This window comes from Atractosteus spatula, chromosome 1, assembly GCF_055471065.1.
Source record: "Atractosteus spatula isolate fAtrSpa1 chromosome 1, fAtrSpa1.hap1, whole genome shotgun sequence".
Taxonomy (NCBI): Eukaryota; Metazoa; Chordata; class Actinopteri; order Semionotiformes; family Lepisosteidae; genus Atractosteus; species Atractosteus spatula.
The window spans coordinates 47,019,889-47,039,699 of NC_142706.1; the positions used below are offsets into that span (position 1 = coordinate 47,019,889).

At 39.1% G+C, this 19,811-nt stretch overlaps 1 protein-coding gene across 2 annotated transcripts in view; it reads left to right on the forward strand.

The window, feature by feature from the left end:
- Positions 1-7,743: 7,743 nt before the first annotated feature.
- tmod1 (tropomodulin 1) overlaps positions 7,744-19,811 on the forward strand; it is a 33,880-nt gene continuing 21,812 nt past the window's right edge. For both annotated transcript variants that reach the window (XM_088912113.1, XM_088912103.1), the window contains exons 1-2: positions 7,744-7,879; positions 15,269-15,453. In XM_088912113.1, coding sequence (XP_088768239.1) covers positions 15,334-15,453 — 120 coding nt within the window. In that variant the 5' untranslated portion in view covers positions 7,744-7,879; positions 15,269-15,333. The remainder of the gene's footprint in view (positions 7,880-15,268; positions 15,454-19,811) is intronic.

The window sequence follows — 19,811 nt, forward strand, 5'->3', positions numbered from 1 at the left end:
CCCCAAGAGAGCAGCGACGACTCATTCAAGAGGTCAGAAAAAACCCCACAACAACATCCAAAGAACTGCAGGCTTCACTTGCCTCAGTTAAGGTCAGTGTTCATGACTCCACCATAAGAAAAGAGACTGGGCAAAAATGGCCTGCATGGCAGAGTTCCAAGACGAAAACCACTGCTGAGCAAAAAGAACATAAAGGCTTGTCTCAGTTTTGCCAGAAAACATCTTGATGATCCCCAAGACTTTTGGGAAAATACTTTGTGGACTGACGAGACAAAAGTTGAACTTTTTGGAAGGTGTGTGTCCCATTACATCTGGCGTAAAAGTAACACAGCATTTCAGAAAAGGAACATCATACCAACAGTAAAATATGGTGGTGGTAGTGTGATGGTCTGGGGCTGTTTCGCTGCTTCAGGACCTGGAAGACTTGCTGTGGTAAATGGAAGCATGAATTCTGCTGTCTACCAAAAAATCCTGAAGGAGAATGTCCGGCGGCCATCTGTTCGTGACCTCAAGCTGAAGCGCACTTGGGTTCTGCAGCAGGACAATGATCCAAAACACACCAGCTAGTCCACCTCTGAATGGCTTAAGAAAAACAAAATGAAGACTTTGGAGTGGCCTAGTCAAAGTCCTGACCTGAATCCGATTGAGATGTTGTGGCATGACCTTAAAAAAGGCTCGAAAACCCTCCAATGTGGCTGAATTACAACAATTCTGCAAAGATGAGTGGGCCAAAATTCCTCCACAGCGCTGTAAAAAGACTCATTGCCAGTTATTGCAAACGCTTGATTGCAGTTGTTGCTGCTAAGGGTGGCCCAACCAGTTATTAGGTTTAGGGGGCAATCACTTTTTTACACAGGGCCATGTAGGTTTGGATTTTTTTTTCCCTTAATAATAAAAACCTTCATTTAAAAACTGCATTTTGTGTTTACTTGTGTTATCTTTGTCTAATATTTCAATTTGTTTGATGATCTGAAACATTTCAGTGTGACAAACATGCAAAAAAATAAGAAATCAGGAAGGGGGCAAACACTTTTTCACACCACTGTATGTGTAGATTTATTTATACACCAGAGGCAATAGACCAAAACATATCCTGTAAGTTAAGAACTGGATAATTTCCTTATCTTTATGCTAGTTATACTGTGCTCATAACTTGCAGAGACAAAGTAATTTCTCGTGATTAATGCGATGTTAGTGTTGTCTGGAAATTCACGCTTCTAAGTTTCTTAGCAATAGACTTTTTGGAAGTGCAGTGGAAGCCTCTAACTAGAGAGGCCTTCAAAGGTTTCCCTTTTCCCTGTTCTAAAGGATTTAACTCAATGTGTCCACTAGTTGCATGGACCTTGCTTGCTTGAGAAAATGCTCAAACCCACTGTGAAGTGTGGTTATGTTTTAGAGTTGTTTTGTATGTGTGCAGTCCCAGAGCCCTTGTTTAGATGGTGGGGGGGGATCACACCAAGAAGCTCAAGTTTGGCCGAGGTTTCACCACCCATGTGCTATTGCTCATGCACTTCTAAATTCAGACATTTAATCGACCCCACACTAATTGCTGTAATACTAATTACCCCATCACTATAAGAACCATCTTGACTCTCTGCCACATGTTTATCTTCTTTACATTGATGGTTAGAAACCATATTTACAGTAAAATTTGAAATTACATTTAATGAAAGTGTTAATTATAGATTAAGTATATTTGATAGCAACTAGAAAAAAGTTTTGGAAATGTAAATTATGCCTGCAAAAATGTTTTTTTTTTTGTTTGGGGAAAAACTGCTGACTCCTGGATGAGTGAACTGTTGTGTATTTTCTCATTAAGAAGACTGTCTCCATTAAAATGTCTAAATCGAAAGCAATATATTGGATTAAGTGTATTAACAAGCATGCTCCTTCACAATGTAATAGGGCTGCTTTACGTCACCGTCTTGTTGCCTCGTTCTGAATTGCAGACCATGTCGCTGTGCATACATGGAAATTCTTTTATGCTGTAAATTGGGGGTTTTATAACTACATTTTACTGTTGCTGTGGTTTGAAATGCACTCATCAATGCAGATTCTTTCCAACCCTAAAATATAAAAATAGCATTGCAGTTCCCCTTTAATGTTGCAACAGCCTACACTTGATCAAGTACACGCACAAAAACTCGCAGTGGGGAAAATAGTGGCTTTGCCTGCCCTTTCAGGTAAAAAGCTCAAACTACAACCACTTTCCACACTTGCAGCACGTATACCCTTTAAATATTAGCCAATAGTCAAATTGTACCCATGGAAGTGTGAAATTCTAAATAATTTATCAAACTGTCCATCAGTTATGCCCGATATTGCTATTTACAACTAGAGCTCATATGGTGGCCTCTAGTGGCAGGTATAAAAACCTGCAACCCTAAGGGGATCTGCCACAGAAGCTGTTACTAAAGCAGATGAGATTGCATATCCTACTAGGTTGGTACTAGACCTAGGTTTAGGAACACTTGCTCTAACCTCTCTTCAGCTGAACAGAACACAAGCTAGATGTACTCCCCATACAGATCAGTTGCCAGTGCCTTATACTGCTCGTCTCTCCTTTCATTAACACTGACAACCAAGAGATCCTGGAACCACTGGACATGCTTTCACAGCAGTATGCTGAAGGCTAATTTTAGGTTGGTATGTTGAAGTCCGATGTGCGAGAGCTTGTCCAATCAGGGTAAGAAACCAATAATGTAATGCAGGTTACCACCCCAAGGTGCAAGGAAAGTAACTATATTGTTACAACTTTGATCATCAGAAAATAAATTTAAACCAAACTCATTACTTCAGAAATCAAGTTGAGTTTTAACAATGCATCCATTCTCTGACTTAGTATGGGCTCTGACTTCCACCTCTTTACTGTACATAACCCAGTTTACAGTAGGAAGGAGGATGCCACTCTTAGTCATTCAGTGAGCACACAGAGAATTGCCATTTATATTTAAATTCATTTTAAATGTAAGTTACATGTTATTTTAGAACATGTAAAATATTTTAGAACTTTTTTCCCTGTCTAAACAAAAAATTATAGTAAATGCAACACTGGAGAGAGAACGGTCTTTTAACAAATGTATAAATACTGTACATTTCGTTACATTGTACTATGCAGTAATACACAATAAACAGTAAAAAAAACACTTGGGTGCTTCCCTGACATAATGGCAAATAAAGGTTACAGTTTCAAGTGAAAAAGCACAATAATACACAGTCTGAGCATCAAACGGATACAGGAGGCTTTGCATAAAGTTTCATTTGTGCTGTTGAGTCTTGCATAACACGGGGAGTGGTTATATACTGTAGACATTTTGTGGGACAGGTGGGTATCTGGCATAATAACACCCTTCAAATATTTTACTGCAGTAAAAATGTAATGTGCTTAATTTCTTGTTAGTTGTTACCTATGGCAGTCATTGGGCTGTGCAACAAACTCACCTGGCGAAGAAGTCCAGTACTTAATCGGTTCCACCGAGTCCTTAATGTCCAAGATGGGATGAGAACCAGAAAGACAATACAGCAGATGAGGATCAGGGCTGCCTATCTTTGCACTCCCAGGTGTTTGGATTGAAGACGAGAGGGGAAATGCACTTGTGTGGAAATCCTCACACATCTTTTTTTTACAGAGACAACATGGCCAGGGAATCTGAGGTGCTGATTTTGGCTTTAGAAATTTCACCTGGAACGTCCAAGATCCAAGTCATAAACCATGCTATAGAGATGAGGTCAGGGACTGGAAAAGACGAGAAGATTGCTGATAAATTCACTTAATGACTATACTGTTGTTGGAGGCTGTGTAACCAAAATCAGTCGCAGGTATTGCAAAGCAAGGTATGACAGCTGGATACTGATTTCAAGCAGAACATTGGAAACCAGGCAGGTAAGCTTGGGAAGGAAGCCTTGAAGTATGAGGGAACTAATCAGCGGGTCATCGTTATGCCATTTCACCATTTCCAAAGACCTTTTTACCTCATCAGAACATATATAGCATATCTGAGTGATCAACAACCCCACTCTGGAGCCATATTTGTGCATCATATTTTGCAGGCTTGTTGGTAGTGTGATTTTTAGTCAGAAGCCATATCACCCTGAAAACTCACAACTGGCAGCCCACTGATGCTCAGCAGGGGTGGGCTTGGTCAGTACCTGGATGGGGGACCTCCTGGGGAAAACTAAGGTTGCTGTTAGTGTTAGTGGGGCCAGCAAGGGGCGCTCACCCTGTGGTCTATGTAGGTCCTAATGCCCTGGTATAGTGAAGGGGACACTATACTGTTAAAAGGCACCATCCTTTGGATGAGATGTAAAACTGAGGTCCTGACTGTGGTCATTAAAAATCCCAGGGTTTCTCAAAAAGTAGGGGTGTAACCCCAGTGTCCTGGCCAAATTTCCCATTGGCCCTTACTAATCATGGCCTCCTAATAATCCCCATCTATGAACTGGCTTCATTACTCTGCTCTCCTCCCCACTGATAGCTGGTGTGTGGTGAGCGTTCTGGTGCACTATGGCTGCCGTCTCATCATCCAGGTGGGGCTGCACGTTGGTTTTTGACCCCTACCCAGAAATGGGGAGGAATGTGTTCTTTTCTGCCGTTTTTCATGCCTTGTTTGGTCTTGTCAATGTGTTTCAGCCCCCATACAACTCAGCAAACACATCAGTTCTCTTCTTACCTCGAAGCGCCCAGAGACCTGCGAATATTGACATTATTTGGGTGTTTGACAAACCCCAGGTAGCCACTTCCAAAACTAACATTTACACACACACTTTTTTTCTAATCAAATTACCATTTAAATCTAGATTTTAAACCAGGCGCTGCACACCTTATTACAGTTCGTACTTTGTATTTTTTAAAGTCCCTCGAATTGTTTATTTAAAATTCAGAGACCCCAGATTTTTTGCAGGTTAACTAACATGCAATTTAAGTCATATTTTTTAGCAAAGTCGGTGGTTGACAATCCATTAAGAAAACACGGGGAGTTCTCACTAGAACTTTACAGAAATCTTTTCCATAACAAAAATATATCAATGCACAAGCTAACTTCAGTTTATAAACCACAATTCCGGACATCCCAAGTCTGCCGGAAGTTCCGGGAGTCTCTCGGAAATCGACGTCTCCTCCCTGACTCCCGCAAGTGATCCAGAATCTCCCGGAAATCGCCCCCCGCTCCCAAATTTTCTCAAACCTGCTAAACAAGCCACATACAGCGAAAGCGCAAGTTTGCAAAGAAAGTGAGATTATTGAACTGGACTGGTGAGTTATAGTGTATTGCATATATATTATAGTATCTATCAGCGAATTATTTAATTATATATCTGTGATTTTCTTTCAAGGCCCCCACCCCTGAACTTTTTCAAAGTTGGGATGTCTGCAATTCATATATCGGGAAACAAGCCAAACAAGAATTCAAACTAATCACTGCCCATACAGCTAGCATTGCATCGGACACCCCATAATACTCCACGCCATGCGCTCAGACTGCGTACAGTAGACTATCAGAATCACATTCAGTCAACACAAAATAAAAATAATAATTTATCTTGTAATACCTCTTATTTTTATAAATGGTTAGGAACATTACAGCAAGATGTTAAACAGATTTAGAAAGAAACAACCGGAACACATTCACCTTCGAGTTCTGGCCAGCAGGAGGCAGAACACCCAGCTGTGAAGGTGTAAGATAGCGTCCCAACACACAGCTCCTCCTAGAGGCGCAACCAAGTTAGTCCTCCACCCTACCCTTACCTGTTCTCTGGGTGACTGCGTCGCCGACAGCAATTAACCAATTATCTACAGAATCAGTAAGGGTGTGGTGGGTGTAGGACATGGTGCAGCAAGCTCTAAACCGGGACCTCTTTTCTAAGAGCTCTTAGTCCAGATGTGTACTAGATTTCTAGCCCTTTCTTTAATTTGTCATGTCTTGTCTCTAAAACAGGGATGTAGGAGACACATTGACAACATGACAATCTGTTGGGAGGGTGCCTCTGGCACACTGGGTACCAGTGCTGTGGCTTTGGACTGTGAGTTTGCCATGATCTACCTGTTCCTGTGGACCAGCAGGAGAAAAGATAGATCCATCTGCCACCCCAAGACTGTTCCTGGCACTAATAGCTGGCATGTCTCCCTCCAAACATTCCAGCTCAGGTGTCTCCTTGCTGGTGTCCCTGGCTCACACACAGCTTGTCTACCACCCTACATATTGAACTGGGATTTTTGTCCATTGATAGACACAAAACACTCTATAATGTCAAAGTGAAAACAGGTCTACAGACCCTCCTAAATTAATTATAAATATAAAACAGAAAATAGAAGGTATTCACCTTTTTTGTTATGACACACCTAAATAGGTTCCAGCGCATCCTATTGTCTTTAAAAGTCAAACATTTGTTGAATTGAGTCTACACGTGTTCAGGTTAAATATACTTATCTCTGGGAGGTCTAACACTTGTTTAGTACAACACCTAACAGAAACTACAACATGAACACAGAGGAATGTTCAAAGCAAATTGAAAAGCACCAATCAGGGAAAGGTATAAGAACATTTCAAAGGTATTGAATATCCCTACAGCACAGTAAAGCACAGTGGAACGATAAAGTCCATATTTTTTTATTAAAAAATGGAGAAAATATGGCACAGCTGTGAATCTGTTGCAGAAGAAGGCATCTTCAAAAACTTGTGCACTCGAAGAGCTCTAGTCAGGGAGACCACCAAGAGACAACTCTAGAGGAATCACAGTCTTTCACTAGCTGTGCATATGACAATTGCCTGGGTGCTTTACAAATCTGTACCTCATGGCAAAGTGGAAAAAACAAAATCAATGTTGAAAAAACATATTAAACCTCAACTGGAGTTTGCTATAAGGCTTGAGGGAGGCACTTATAACAAATGGAAGAATATTTTAGGGTCCCATAAGACCAAAATTAAGCTTTTTGGCCTGAACGCTCAGCGCTATGTATGGAGCATGGATGTGTCAGTGTTGTGCTATGGTATGGTAGATGTTTCACTGCGTCAGGGCCTGGAAGATAAAAGTCAACATGGATGCAGCAAAGTACAGAGGAATCTTGGAGGAAAACCTGCTGCAATGTGCAAGAGACCAGGGCCTTAGGAGAAGATTCATTTCCCAGCAAGACAACGATCCAAAACATGCTCTGGAGTGGCTTAAAAACTAAAACAAATGTTCTGCTGTTGCCCAGTCAAAGGCCAGACCTTAATCCAAATGAAAATCTGTGGCAGGAGTTGGAAATTGCTGGTCCCCATCCAACTTGAGCGACTTGAGCAATTTTGCAAAGACAAATGGGTACAAATTGCAGTGTCCAGACGTGCAAATCTGGTAGAGACATAACTCAGGATAACTCCTGGCTAGAATTTCCACCAAAAGTGCCTCTACTATATATTGACTAAAGGGGGGTGAATACTTATCCAATCAGTTATCTTCTGTTTTCAAATGTATAATTTAGGAGGATCTACACTATAGAATTTTATTTACACTTTGACGTTATAGAGTGTTTAGTACCAGTCAATAGTAAAAATGACAAAATAAACCCATTTAAGTCCAAATAAATGGATTTATACCAAATAAACCCATTATGATTCAATACTTTCACTCAATAAAATGTGAAAAAGTCCCGGAGAGGTGAACACTTTTGAAAGTCACTGAAGTAGCTTCTCCAGCTAGCGGGGATGACATCACTTGACGGGCAGTTCAGAGAGGAGGAGGGCTGCCGGGCTTATATCTGAGTTCTGTCAGCGACCTGTTTGACAGTGTGGGAGCCGAAGAAAAAAAAACTTTGGTACAAAATCAGCAACTTCTAACACAGCAGTACCACGCCGAGTTTTCCCAGGAATTTAATCTGTTTCGTCAGGCCGTTTACTCGTTAGAGGTAAGACCTTTTTTTTCTTTTGTTTAAAGTTCTGCTTTTATTGTATGCCCTTTTCCTCGGCGCCGAAAAGAAACCATATCTGGGCAAACTATTCAGCTGTCACAAAGCAGGACTAGCTCTGCTCTCTATAAATAGACTGGAATACTCAGTGGAAGAGGTAAGCTATCGTAAAATCACCTCCTTTTTCAAGACGCTTTGATCAGTGGATTTCTTCAAGGCATTCTTTTTTATTTTGTGTGGGAATAGTGATAAATGTGTGCAATTAATAGTTCCCGAAATTAGACATTGGTAGCGCTGTAAAGTGGACATTATTAATGTTAATTATGAAAAAGAAACGCGGCATGAAACACAGAATATAATCGTGAAATTATTTGTTAAAGAGTATAGTTTTATTTTTTGAATAGCTATATATGTGATATTTGAATGAGTACGTTGCCGGCTTGCAGAATACTGAATTTCATATAGCGATAAAGGTACGTCTGTAAACCAAACGGGTCTACTAAATGAACGATGTTGTTTTCAAAAGATGGAAAGAGAAACAGTGCGGTTTAATTTGGAAGCAATATTATGGAGACTTGTATTTTTCTTCAAAGTGTAAAATGTGCGTGGGTTTAGAATGTTAAAAGCACTTTAACCAAAGTGAATTTTGGAATTTTGTGAAAAACACGTGTATGAAGGTGTCTTGAAATCATACAAGTACTCTTGGAAGAAAGTAACCAGATTTTGGATTTGACTTAGCACTGATTCATATGCAAATCCATGTTCTTAGAAACTTAGAACAAATGTTCATTAGCAAAAGTACACCCTTTCACTGTGTATACCAATTCCAATTTATACAGATAACCCTATTGTGCGTTCTGCATTGCATGTAGAGCACACATCTCGTAAAACATTAAAGACGTTTATGTGGCAGTATGCCACACATCTTGTAAACTACACCTGTTGTGTCACCTCTGCTGTTGTTTTTTTTGCCTGTTTTGTTTTCAAGCACAGTATTTTTGAGGAGTATTTCCCATTGATCTGTAATAGACACTGAACTAAATTATTAATTTCATAAATAAAACGAAATATCATTAAAGACAGTAGGCACACACATGTCATACGGTATATTGTGATTTACATGTCGAGGATGAGAAAATAAAATCTTCATTCTGTTTAGTCGAAACACTTTCAACATACACGAGTTACAGACAACTTCATCGATCTTGAGAATGCAGCAGGAATTGTGCACAGCCGAAATCTGGCTGTACAGTTTTGAGCAATAAGTGGTTGCGAATGGATAGTTTCAGCAAGCCCTGATTTACGTGAGCTTTTGTGAGATCGCTGAATCTCTGGATCACTATTGTATCGTACAAGATATGAAAGGGGAACTCGATGCAGAACTGGATCCCGAACATGGATTCCTTACACAAGCACCAGTGTTTTTTCCCCCTTCAAAATGTATATTTTCTGTAAGTAAACCCCTCAGTCATGCTGCTGAAAGAATGAAGACATTGCAATAAAAAAGGAAACGCGTGCTTGTAACAAGTGTTTGAACACACCTGTTGTAGAGGAAATTCAAGAATGTAGTACTGATAAAAAGTTCACGTTGTTTTAATTTAAAGTTTTCAGTTTGTTTCCCATTACTGCCCTCAAATAGGGGCTGTTCTCTTTAACCATTTAACACATTTGATCTCTGTACTCTCCCTGTAATGATGCGGTAGAGAGTAAGACAAGCTAGAGACAAGTGTCTCTAAGTTAGCTTTTCCCAACGTAAACTGAAAACATCAGCAGCTTCACTTCTTCCCCAGGGTTCCTATTAGGTGGTGGGGTGATGGTACCTGCTCAGGAATTTACATGCTCAGCCTGGATTTTTCCTGCCAGCCTCAGTGGTTACAGAATACCTTCTAAACTTGACGCTGGTAGATATTACATTACATATTACATTCCACTTTTTGGCAATAATGTAACGTTTGAGGTCATGAAGGCAATGCTTTCTGTAATATTAGTCATCAGTTCTTCCCATGCCTAGCCCTAATTACAAATAATAATTATTGAAGCTCTTTTGCCACCAGTCATGTGACAGAGTAGGGAATTTAGAATAACTATTTCTTCCTCCTGCATTTCTTTGAATAAAGAGGACAGAGGAGCAAACAAATATAGTATATAGATACTATATAAATACACAAACACCCATGAATTTGAGTGTGTCCCCTGAATTGGGTTAGGAACAGGCCTTTAGGCCCAGCAAGACTGTCTGGTAACAAGTAACTAATTGATCTGGGGATCTCATCCAGTTTTTTCTTGAAAGAAACCAGAGTATCAACTGTGACAGCATGGCTGGACTCCAGCAACTCTTTGGGTAAAGAAGTGTCTCCTGCTCTCAGATTTAAATGCACTTTCATGTAGTTTCCACTTTGGAAATTTAGAAAAGAAGTGTATTTCTGCGTCATAACGTGCTACACAATAGTACCATTAATCACTGGTCATATTGCTTCAGGGTAAAAAAAGTAAGAGAGTTTGCAAAACCAGCTGGGTCATAATTCAGAACAGGGATAATTCCATTAAAAGGGCAAGACATGAAGCTGATGTTTGTCTAGACTTTGTATTCTCAACCAGGACAGAATTCATCCCAGCAATCATTCTGATCCAGGGTGTCAGACCTGTAACCTAGCTACAGTGTGTTCTGGATTTTATTCCGACTTCAGGCCTTGGTTTACTTATCTTCTCATTTAGACAAATATCCGTTTTTATTCAAGTGTTCCTGTCCCAAAGATGATTATTTCCCATATCCAACTCAGTCTGTATGATTGTGGCTTGAAAGCATTCGTGGATTTAGCAAGAAGTGTTATCTATCCAGTTAACTGAACGATTAAATCCACTAAGAACAGAAACCAAAATGTACTGCGCAATGGATAACCTACTCCAGCGATGACTGACCAGCAGAGTTTTCATAATGACCTGGGGGATTTGAAGACCTTATTCCCCAGAAATGTTGGATGGATATATCCAAATACTCAAAAACCCTTTCGAAAGAAATATGAAAACAAATACTTGACATACAGGCTAAATGGACATACAGGAGGAATGCTAGACAATATAAAAAAGAAAAAATAATTTCTTACTGTAGCATATAGTAAATGGCCAAATTAATCCCAAATTAATTAAAAGGGGAAAGATGGAAAGCAATTCAGTATACTATATAAAAATAGTTTAGCAATGAAAACCAAAGAGTAAATATAATATAAGCCTAATATAGGTCTATATGTAGTATATTATAGGTCTTTATATACTGTTTATAATTATATTTATAATATACTGTAGGTCTAGTATAGGCCTGGCATTGGAGGAGAATATAGTTAATAAGTTCATTTGCATAAGTTAAGAAAAAAAAGCTTATTTCAGTGGCAAAGCTACCAAGGTTATTATGCCTGTTGGGCCTGATGACATGCATGTGAAGCTGGGTGAACCAGTAAATTAGGTCGCTGGTCAGCAAACAGACCCTTGTGCATGAAAAGGTGAGAAGCCCACAGGCGACTCAGGTAACTTAATATTGCAAGTATTCAGCGGAGGATAACGAAATAATCTGGATGGGAACCAGCGATCACCAAGCTGCTGCGCAGGACACTTCCTGGACTCTGTACAGAGACCTTTACTGGAGGAGCCACCTGGGAGTCCCTAAATTTATAATGCTATGTAATGATATTTGCTTTTGCCAAAGAAGTCTGTAAAGTAGCTCGGCACAGTGGAATATAATTTCTGGACCGTTCGCGTGGGTGGGAAATTGAAGGAGCATTAGGCAAGGCAATACTTAATCTTCTCCTTTTTCTGCAGCTCTGCTGTCAGCCAGATATACTTCTTAAGAGAAGGACACAGGTGAATTCGTGCAAGTGTAACGTGACGTAAAACTTTCACTAAGGCTGTTCATTTCGCACTTTAGTCGATCACTGCATCTTTAAAGCAGTGGGTTTACATCAAGTCGGATTTTCTGAGGCTGTAATTAAGGAAATACAGAATTGATCTTAAATTCTCGGTTGCATGCATTTGTGTATCATATCTTATGAGTTGTGGCTTTTCTTCTATAGTCTTTCTAAAGCACTTGAGGACGATCAGTGGGTTGGTCATGGAAACAAATAATGAAACCCACTCATGCTCTTAATGAAGAAGTTCAATATATTTTTGTTTTAAAGAGAAAACATATTGACTTAGTTCTTGATTGCTTTATTTGCTTTGTCTGGTAGCCCAGCTTTAACTATTAAACTATTCTTTGTGAGATTGATTAGATTATTTTTAGTATAATGCAGAGGCCTCACATTACAGAATAGACACTTTCCTTTGAAAGAACACATTAGTTCTGCAATTGTGTGCGGTAGTTTAGATGTATGTGGATTAATGGCTTGTTCTGTTCACTGTTACAGCAAGTCTCTTTTGTGTTATAGGGCTAGGAGCCATGTCTCTGATTTGTTGTTAAATGCAAGTATGTCATGCCTGCTGGTTCTGTACATCCTCCAGTTTAAAATAAATGCGCTGCACATTATATATTTTGGGGTAAATTTACTATTTGAGGAATAAGATTGAGAAATATTATGCTTGTACTGTATATGCTTGTTGTACATTTACAAAAAAATTAAAAAATTCTGTTGTTAATGTTGTGCAAAACTGCAATGCACAAGTGGAATGCATGGAACACTTTTTCGTAATACAATAAGAAACCAAACAATTTAAAGCACATTAATTATTGCAATATTGAGTTGGATTGTACAAACAAAAGTAAACAAATTAGTTAACAAAACAAAACAAAAAGTGAAAGAAAACTTCACAATAGAACACAGGAGCTCACAAGAGAGGTAAAAGAGCAGTTGACCTCTATTAATTGAGTAATATGTCAGTGTTGCTTAGTGAAAGAATAATAATACAAAAAAATGATATATCAATCATTTCAATTCTGGTTGTCAAGTTTGGTTTCTCATTGCTGTAAGCCTCAATAATGTGAGGGATGGGAAGTAAAAATATTGCCACTATTTGTGTACTATAATAGGCTTTCGTTTTAGTTTCCACAGAAAATTGGAATCTATAGCTGTGAAAAAGATTGTCATGTCCGCCAAATCCTCACAAGTCATGTCAATGAGAGAAGGGAGATCTAACACACTAGATTTGACTTTCTGTCTGTTTAAACATCAGCCAGACCTAAAAATCAGATCTCTGTGATCGAATGCCTAGAATATTATATGGGGCTGTTTCTATTTAACGTTTTAAGTTAATCAGTTAAGAAAAGCAAAGCAGGCCTTTCCTTCAGACCTCTGGCCCTCGGTCTATTGTTTATCAAGCCTCAGGGTTGCTCTTGTCATTAATCTGGGGGGTAATGCATTCAACGGGATAAAGATAATTTATATGTGATTGCCTGTTCTATTTTGTTTACATAACACGCTATGGAGAGACACCACATTTCTAGAATAACTCTGAATTAGACTACAATGGGTCACAAGGAATTATAATCAAGAATGTATATTTTGTTGATTTGGTATACAGTACACTCTAAACCTGGCCTATATTATTACCACTTGTCACAGAAAACACATTCATCATCTTACTGTAACAGCCTTGCAAGCTTTACTGTCATCTCAGCACGAGTTCTTATATAGTTTTTCAGAGTATTGAAAGCTAGTCCTTTCTAGCTGTCTGGCAAGCACATTCTGATTTACAAACTTTTTGTTATGATGTTCAGATGTTCAGTATTACATCTTAAGTTGGCATTTTTTTTATTAACCTATTAATCTTTTTGCTGGTATATTATCCTAGGAGTCAGTTACAACAATACAGTGAGTATTTGAACCAATGTTAATGTTAATGCTCCTTTTGGACCTGTGTGGGTCTTGTGTTGAGCAGGTTCCAAATGTACCAAGGCAAATTCCTGTACCTGGCACATACTGGCAGATAAAAGCGATTCTGATTCTGATGATCTCATTTAAACACAAAAATGTTTTTCCTCTGTGGCACTAATAAGCTTTCATAATTTTAGTCACATTTTTGCATTTGCTTCCTTTAAAGGTATCCCAGTAAGATTCTGATATGCCAAATAAGGTACTTAATATTTGCACATTTGACATTAACTCATCTTGCTTGAGGCAATTGCAACTGAGGCCATAAGGTAAGGATGGCCAAAACCCCTCTCCCTGCCAAAGGCATTAATAAAACATTGGACAATATACAGAACATGGGGGAGTCACAGCACAGTCACAATATGTGCTCATGGTACAGAACACGTAGACATTTCAGTATTTAAACACATGACAAGTTCAGACCATGTACGTAATATTGATTATAGATGAGATCATATTTGCAATTAAATCACATATTTTTTGCGTTTAAATGTGATAATTTTGTGTTTAAATGAGATTCTGATAATACACAAGATAGCACTGATAACACCTCAACACTACTGCTTGTGTGCCATCCTGCGATTGTTTTCCATTTTGTGCAGCATTCCCGTATTCCTTTACATTTCTGTGCAAATACCGTCTGTTTTCTTTCCCTTCAAATGACACGTTTTCTGCATTTTGCCACTTAATTCCAAGTTTAAATGTATTTGATGTAAGCTTAGGCTATTAGCTTTTGAGTTTTTTGTATTTACAGTTTCAACAATCAACCAACAATAACAGTCACAGTAAACTGATATCAAGTACAGGTCTTTAAGTGTTTGTAAACCGTTGTCATTTCTGTTTTTCACAGAAATAGTGAAAGAGGCACACGTTTAACCCAGGAATGCTCAGTTGCTCAATGATCAGAAGGGTGTTCTTTTCGTTTATACAGAAGACATTATGCGTGCTACTTTAGATTAATTCATTTCCACAATAAGGAATGTGACAGTATTCTTCTATAATTAAAGACAATGCGACTTTGCATGAGACAATATTATTGTATACATATTGCAAGGTATTAATTTATTAGCCGATATTGTTCACAGAGTAATTATCATGTTTTAAGACAATGTTATCTTGTTAAAACACAAAAAGTATGTTGGAAACACACTTTTCTTTTCTCCGCGGTGCAAATAAGCTTCCGGATGAAATAGTAAATTGAAATTGAAAACGTATCTATGATTAAGACCTCAGCCAGAGCACACCAGTGACTGGGAATCACTGGTCAAGAGGGATGTTGTTCAGCTTGTTGTTCTTGGAGACTAGGCCTGAACCTGAACCGATTTAATGTACAAGGAAGGAGACTCTGTCACACGTGATGTATTTCTGAAACAAAATTTAAAATAATTTACTGAATAAAGAACTGTCGCAAACAAATGTGTTTAAGGTATTCATGCTGTGTATATTATATAACAGGGAAATACTGTATATTGTAACATCTCCTTTTCAATAAATGCTGTTTTTTTAATATGTGTCATGCTTCTCTCTCCAGGTATTTGTCTTGAAGACACTTTTGTGGGAGAGAAGGCTTTTTTGCCTGTGTTTTGCCCCTCTGCCATGTCATATAAGAAGGAACTGGAGAAGTACCGGGATGTGGATGAGGATGAGATTCTGAAGAAGCTGTCAGAAGAGGAACTCCGGAGGCTGGAAGATGAGCTGGAGGAGTTGGACCCTGATGTGAGTCTGTTGTCGGCTGGCTGCATCTTGGTCTTTGTTTGTTGGATAAAGTGGGTGCAGTTGCCGTTAGTTTGTTGTTGTAGACGTGAATGTGTCCCCTCTATGCTGTGAAATAATATTTCCTAGGAATATTCCAAGTGGCACGGTGGCGCAGTGATTAGCATTGCTGCTTTGAGGTGCTGGAGCCCAGGGTCCAGTTCTGGATCTGGAGGGGTCTCTGCATCTAGTTTGTATGTTCTCCCCTTGTTCGTGGGGTTTTCCTCTGGGTGTTCTGTTTTCCTCCCACAGTCCAAAGACATACTGGTAGGTTAATAAGCTTCTGGTTTCAATTGGCGCTGGTGTAAGTGCGAGTGTGTATCTGTCTGTGTGTCCCCTGCGATGGACTGGTGTCCCATCCAGGATTGTATCCTGCTTTGTGCCTGTTGCTTTCAGGGAAAGGCTTTGGCTTCCCGTGACCCTACATTGGACAATTGGTTAGAAAATGGATGGATAAATAATCAAATATATTTTATAGGAGGAATACTAAAAATGTATTATTATATACTGTATATGCAAAATGTGATCATGCATTTTCTTTTATTTACTGTACATAGTTTTTTTATGGCAGGTTAAATTAGACTTCCTTTTGTATCCAGTAGCATTTTCTTTGATGATGAAGGGCTAAAATGTATTAAGAAATGGGCAGTGAAGGACTGGGTTTAAAAATTGTCCTTGTCATTTAAAGCACACAACAACTCGAATTTTTCCAAGCTTTTTTTCAATATACTGTACATGTCTCAATAACAATAGGTTTATTACTGGTTGTACTCTATGTAACACTGAAAAGGTAAATTAGTTTATAATGTTTAACACCTTTAGTTATGCGTAGTGATAACAATTGAATACTTGAATTGAACACAGCATTTTTTGTCTATACATTTTTTGGCCCCACTTTTCACTGTTTGTATGTCTTTGTGTCCGTATTCTGAAGCATCAGACAATTCATTGAGTGATATATTCCGATATGTCAGAGTTAGAATGTGATTTCATTGGCCCACTTGGGCTGATCCATATCAATATGAGCAGGTGAGGATGGAGATCAGGGCTGTTGAATAGGAGGGATCATGCTAACTGTGTGCGTTAATAAGCAATGAAGTATAGAAACTGGGATTAAGAAAAGTATTTTAGTGTGAAGGCTGTAGTGTTGCCTTTCTTACAAGTATGGATGGTAACATTTGAAATTTTGCCACAAAACGGGCCCACTGGCACTGTGAGTTGACTGGGCTATCTGCCTTTTGCCATAGACATGGGGAAACCATTGAGTATTGGAAGTGATACTGACTGTACTATGAAATTTGTGAGGTCAGATCACAGCGCTGTTTTGGACTCTCCTGGGGATTCTTTTTCTTTCCATGGCACGTAATCCCACACATTCTTGTATTTCTATTCTGGTGTGGCAGCTTACTCATACTTCAGCCTTTGACAACATAGTGTTTATGTAGGCCTGCGACAGCCTCCACGTTTCTCTCACACACCTCCACTTCACTCACTGTTTATTTATGTTTGTATTAGTTGAGTTGTTTTTTCAATCTCTATATATTTTTCTCTCATCTTTTTGACATACAGAAAAAAATTCTAAATTGGTGCCCTTCAAAAAAATCAGATTTCTTGGTTCTCTGTACTCTGTAAAAACACAGTGGCACTGTTCTGACACAGCAGCTTTTGCACTGATTTACTTTTCCGAAGTCAAATTTGGCATTGAATGTAATTTTTAGTCAATGTGAGCAAATGTAAACTCTTTAAATGGGCAAAACTGACTGTTAAGTCATACATTTACACAAACCCTTTACATATGTCTTACATGTCACCTCATATAAAAAGTAAAGGAGAATAAAAGAGGAATTGTACTTGCGGAGCACAGATACACAATTTCTGGACCAAAGTTTCCGCAGCGATTTTATCCATGATCTAAAAGCCTCTTGTTTTCCTGGTAAAGATCGTGGCAAATTGGAACCAATCCCAGAAGCACAGGGCACAATGGGGAGCTACATCCTGGGCAGGATTCTGGTTAAACCTGGCCAACATTTCTGTGGCATCTGTGTGGAACAAACCCACACAAACAAGGAGCGAGCCTCCAGCTGTCGGACCAGTGTTTGGTTCACAAGAGCAGTTCCCTAAATGTTTTTGAAGTGACCTTGAAAACAAGCCCCGAAATGAATGCAATGTAAGAGCCTCATAGCAACAACAAAAAGTCAGTCATCAGCGCCTGCATGCGTGGGGTTCAAATGAAAGAGACGTTTTACAGGGAAGTGATGTTGCTTACAGTAATTACGTTTCCATTTTCCACCTGCACTCCCTCTCCCCCCATTCCATTTCTGTTCTGAAGCTATGCCGCCACCCTTGGTCCCTTCAGATCCTTCCCCTCAACAAGTCTTTCTTTAGAAGGCACAAGGGCTGTGTGCTATTGGACTGCCAGACTCCAAGATTGTGCCTGCTGAAACAATGCAGACTGGAGAATGCTAACAGGAGGCTCATGTTTCTTATCATCTCCTCTGCTTGGTCGTTCTGGACTCAGGGATGATATATTGCTGCTGTCACCTCCTGCTCCCTGCGGAGAGAAAAGAGGTGACAGAAATAAAAAGACACATGGTGTAGTGAGCAAGTCAGGAGGCTTTGTGAAAAAGTGAACTCCGCCCCTTCCTATTGTCTCGGCTGAAAATAACTGGTATGCAAGTAAGGCCAAGAAAACTGTGTGTGCCTTTAGTTCCAAAAAAATGATTAGAAAAAGAAATATACAGATTACATCTGGCATTTACATCCTTTTCTTCATCCCACCTAAAACATATTGTTACAAGGTCTCTACTGTGGTAAATTTTAAAAAATTGCAAGTCAAACAATAATACGCAAATGTAGCCTAAAGAGAGACATTGAAGGAATATGACATATAGTGCACTAGTATATTATTACCTTTATTATTACGTTTTTAATTTGAGTGGTTTTATTAACCTTTCATTTTGACTAGATTGCCTTTACTAAGGCAGCAATATTGCTTTTCCCCCTCTGTAATTGTGTTTTATCCTGTTGTGAAAGACTGTTGTCTTTCTAAACTCATTGTGGTTGTACATATTGAGGCATTACTCTATTACGCTGTTTCGGAATTAGAAAAAATCAGCATTGATGAGTACATTTCAAACCACAATAACAGTAAAATGTACACAGTATCTTGTAAAGCCTCCAATTTACAACACAAAATAGACTAAATTTCCAGGTATGCACAGCGCCACTTTCTGCGATTTAGAACGAGGCAACAAGACTTCCGGTCATGTGTTGTGGCCCTATGACATTGTAAACGAGCAGGCTTGTGAATACATCTCTTTTAATCCAATACAAATATTGCTCTCGATTTCAAGATGGTTTTGCCAAAAACTACTTCTTAACTGCATGCAGATCACGTTGGAACATTTCTGTAGTGAAATATCTGCTGCACAACAATATCTGCTGTATTTGCTCATACATCACATCACATTAGTTATTATGATGACTAGTGAGCAGGAAGGGCCGCATCACATCACAATTCGTGCAAACTCTCGCTCTCACCTGTGGCGAGACCTGGGGTTTGCGACGACATGGATGGAGACTTACAGTATTTTTACAAAGTTCATCTTTTTGTGCTTAATTCAAAATTTGTATTTTTTTTCTAAAATGTCAATGTATTTATTTTGTTACTGAGATTTAATAACCGGTCTGAGAAATTGGGACTTCAGTTCCCCTTTAATGGGGATCAGAGTAGCTGCATTAGGAGCCTCTCTGATTTGTCGGTCATGAAGACGTGGATACTGCCACCTCCACAGCAATGGACTGAATATCCTCAGTACAACTGGTGACCTTATCTGTAAAGTAGAACACAATGTTCAATGTTAAAATGTTCAGTGAAGCAAATTGTTTCAGGACAGATTAAACTGTACTCCGTCTGTCCATTTTCTAACTATTTTATCCAGTACGTCACAGGGGAGCTGGAGCCTATCCTGGCAAGCAACAGGTGTGAGACAGGATACCTGGACAGGACGCCAGTCCATCACTGGGCAAACACCCATATAAACATGCACACACTCACAACGGGCCAGTTTTCCCAGGAGCCATTTAACCTACCAGTATGTCTTTGCTTTGTGGGAGGAAACCGGAGCGCCTGGAGGAAACCCACATGAAAACACACCTACATAGAACATACAGACTCCACTCAGATAGCACGCCAGTATTAAACCTAGGGCCTCTGTGAGGCTGCAGTGCTAATCTCTGTACTACAGTGTCACACCCTGTTGTAGAAATTGTAGAAATGTTTTTAATTATTATTCGGATATTTTGACTATTAATTGTATTAC